The sequence below is a fragment of the Pan paniscus genome, chromosome 23 (genome assembly GCF_029289425.2).
Source record: "Pan paniscus chromosome 23, NHGRI_mPanPan1-v2.0_pri, whole genome shotgun sequence".
Taxonomy (NCBI): Eukaryota; Metazoa; Chordata; class Mammalia; order Primates; family Hominidae; genus Pan; species Pan paniscus.
This window is the reverse complement of record NC_085927.1, coordinates 47,783,389-47,786,407: the sequence shown is the minus strand read 5'-3', so window position 1 is coordinate 47,786,407 and position 3,019 is coordinate 47,783,389. Positions and strand designations below refer to the sequence as shown.

The following is a 3,019-nucleotide window of genomic DNA, read 5'->3' as shown; positions in this document are numbered from 1 at the left end:
GGTGAGGGGGCACTCACCTTTACCTGCAGCTGTGGGGACGAGCTTCCAGGGGAAGGCACCGGGCTCCTGTCTCCAACCAACAAGAGAGGCGTTGGGGTGGCGCCACTGCAGGGCTTGGCTGGCTGGGGACCTGAGCTGCCCCTGGTCCTGGGGGCAAGGCCAGGGCTGGCTTGAGGCATTTGTTCCACTCTAGGCTCCACTAGTTCCCCAGAGGAGGCCAGGGAGGAGTTGGTAGAGAGGCTGACAGGGTTTCCAGGGGTACCAGGGGCATGGACAGCAGGCTCTGAGGAGCTCTTGGGCACAGCTGGCGGCTCCAGAAGCTCTGCACCTGCAGTCTGGCTGGCGCTCTCAGACGACAGGCTCTCCACGCTGAGCGCTGGCGATGGTGTGGCCGAGGGCGGCTCCGAGTGCGAGAGGCGGGAGGCGTGGAGAGCTGTGCGGACGAGCACCAGGACACCTCACAAGGGGAGCACCACAAGGGCTTCCAGCCCCACCTCCCGGCTCCACTCTCAACAGAGCCGCAGGCAGCCCCAGAAACCCAAGCCCTCCACATCGAGACAGGGCCAAGGCCCAGGGAACAGCAAACGCCCGGCAGGACGGAAGTCATGAGGTGCATCCAGCCACCCGAGTCCAACCCGCCCGCCTTGCGTTCTGCCTGCTGCCTCCACTTCCCCACACTCCCCATAGCCCCCATGAGGGCACCCACAGCAAAACCACCTTGGGAATGCCAGAGGAAGAGAGGTGGCCCCTCCTCTGCCCCTGATCTGCAGTGCGGAGGCAGGGGGGAGGAGCATGCAGCCCTCACAGCCACCAGCTCTGGGACAGGCACTGCCGGGCACCAATTTATCTCCTCGTGGCTGATGGATATGATGCTTCCAAACACATTATCTGCATTTTCCAGATGAGGCAACAGGCTTAGAGAGGAGAGGGCACTCGCCCCAGCACGGGGTGGGACTGAATCCACTGTATCTGACTCCAGAGCTCATGCTCCTCTGCTGTCCCCTGAAGCTGCCCACCACTTCCACCCAGACAGGCCAGCCTCAGCTGGGGTCCCAGGGCTCCGCTCAGACCCCCTGAGCACCTGCCTCTGCCAGCTCTGGCATGCTCTTGCCCCACTGTGAGAGGGGGTCCCATGGAACTCTCAGAGGCGGCCAGACCCAGCCATGGTGAAGGTTAGGGCCAAAAACCCAGCTCAGGGTATCAGAAGACTGGGAGAAGGTGAGGGCCAAAAACTCCAGCGTTCCTGGGTGAGGGGGGAAGCACTGGGCGGAGGAGGCCCAGCAGCCTGGAGCTGAGCCACCATGTCACATGGAGGACTACAGACAGACTCAGGGACAGTCAGAGTCATTACACCTGGTCACACATGGCCAGGTGAGAGCCCAGGTCGCTCAGGAACTGCAGCGACAGTGACAGAGTTAGGCAGGATTCAAGCAAACGCCTCCTTTCCATGAGCCCCTCGCTGCACTGAGCACACCACTAGACAGCACGTTTAACGAGCACGACAGGGAGGGTGAAGAGATGGACTCGGGCCAGACTCCGTGGGTTCAAATCCTGCCTCTACTGCTTAAGCACTGAGAGGCTTTAGGCAAACTACTTAGCCTCTCTGTGCCTCAGTCTCCTCACCTGCAAAGTGGAGGTGACGATACCTACTCACAGGTTTGCTCTAGGATTAAATGAGAAGTCACCCATGAAACACGTGGTGCCTGGCCTGGGAGGCTCTGCCTCACCACACCCCCTCCCCAGGCCCAGACCCCACCCCCGAGTTCCGACTGTCAGGAGAGCTCCAGGAAAGGTACTCACCCAGTGGGGACGCGCTGGGTGCACGCGGGGCAGGGCGCTTCTTTGTCTTGGGGCTGCTGGTAGGGGTGATGCCGTACCAGGGGTGCAGGGACTTGGGTGTGGACTCCGGGTGGCCCAGGGCAGGGCTGGTGGCCAGGCTGGGTGCAGCTGGAGCCTCTTCCTCCTTGTCCTCCTCCTCCTCCTCAAAGGGGTTATAGGGTTTGGACTCCAGGCTGGCCGCTGGGCTCGGCTGGGCCACCTCCTCGGTGCCTCCATTCTCCACCTGCCTGCCGTTCTGGCTTGGTGGCCCCGGGCTGCTGCTTGGGGGAAGTGGGGCTGGCTTCTTCTTTGGTTCTGCCTGCACCAGCGTGATCCATGGGGGGTCCTTCCTGGGGGCTGGTGTCCTGGAGGGAGGGGGGAAGCAGCAGAAACCATTAGCAGAGGCAAGGGTCAGCTTCCTTCTCTCTCTAGACAGTTTTGACTCTACTTCAAAGCGGGTGGATGAGAAACGGCTGTTTCCCTTCTCCCACCCCCAGCCCCATGGGGCCAGTCTGAAATGGACTGTTACAGTCACAGCCTTTGAGGCCCAGAGAATGTGAACCTTCAAGTCACAGAGCTGCTGTTAACCCAGCCCAGGAAAGGATCGACGAGGGGCTCTGCCACCTACAATCCATGTACCCTGGGAAAGTCACCTGCCCTCCCTCTGTATTAGTCTCCCTTTCCACTCAATGGGGACCTTAATAATCCTTGCCTCACAGGGTTGGTGTAAGGATGCAGTGAGCTATGGAGTCCAGCACTGGGCGGGGCACTGGGGCACCTGCTCAGTGCCAGGGACTCAGTAAACGTTAACAACTGGCACAGCCATGGCCCACCTGGCTCCCTACAGACCGACCACATGGGGGAAGCATGGCCCTCAAATAACAGCTGAAGTAGATGTCCTCCACGTGAAGCAGGGTCCCGTGCTGCAGGACCTGAGGGACTGGTACTACAGCTGAGCTTTTCCAGGTCTTTCTATACTCTGCTGCTAAGCCTCAAATCAACTCTATAATCAAGCCTTGGCCTCCCATGTTACAGGGCAAAGGAGCCTGGAGAGGCGACGGGTACCAGAGGTGGCTGCCTGCACCGGGCACTGCCCACAGGAGCAGGGACCTGGGGAGGGGGCCAGGCACTGGCCGCAGGAATCCCGGGGTGAGCCTCAGGAGAAGGGGTGTGGGCCCAGCTCTCCTTCCCCTCCTGAGCC

The 3,019-nt window shown here is 61.1% G+C and overlaps 1 protein-coding gene across 3 annotated transcripts in view; it reads right to left on the bottom strand.

Moving 5' to 3' along the window:
* Positions 1 to 3,019, bottom strand: part of MICALL1 (MICAL like 1) — a 42,776-nt gene that overhangs the window by 21,168 nt on the left and 18,589 nt on the right. For 2 of the 3 annotated variants that reach the window (XM_008975064.5, XM_034948663.3), the window contains exons 8-9: positions 1,801 to 2,183; positions 18 to 433 (exon numbers count right to left, since the gene is read on the bottom strand). In XM_008975064.5, the coding sequence (XP_008973312.3) occupies positions 18 to 433; positions 1,801 to 2,183 (799 nt within the window). The remainder of the gene's footprint in view (positions 1 to 17; positions 434 to 1,800; positions 2,184 to 3,019) is intronic. The other variant, XM_034948662.4, reaches the window with a different exon arrangement.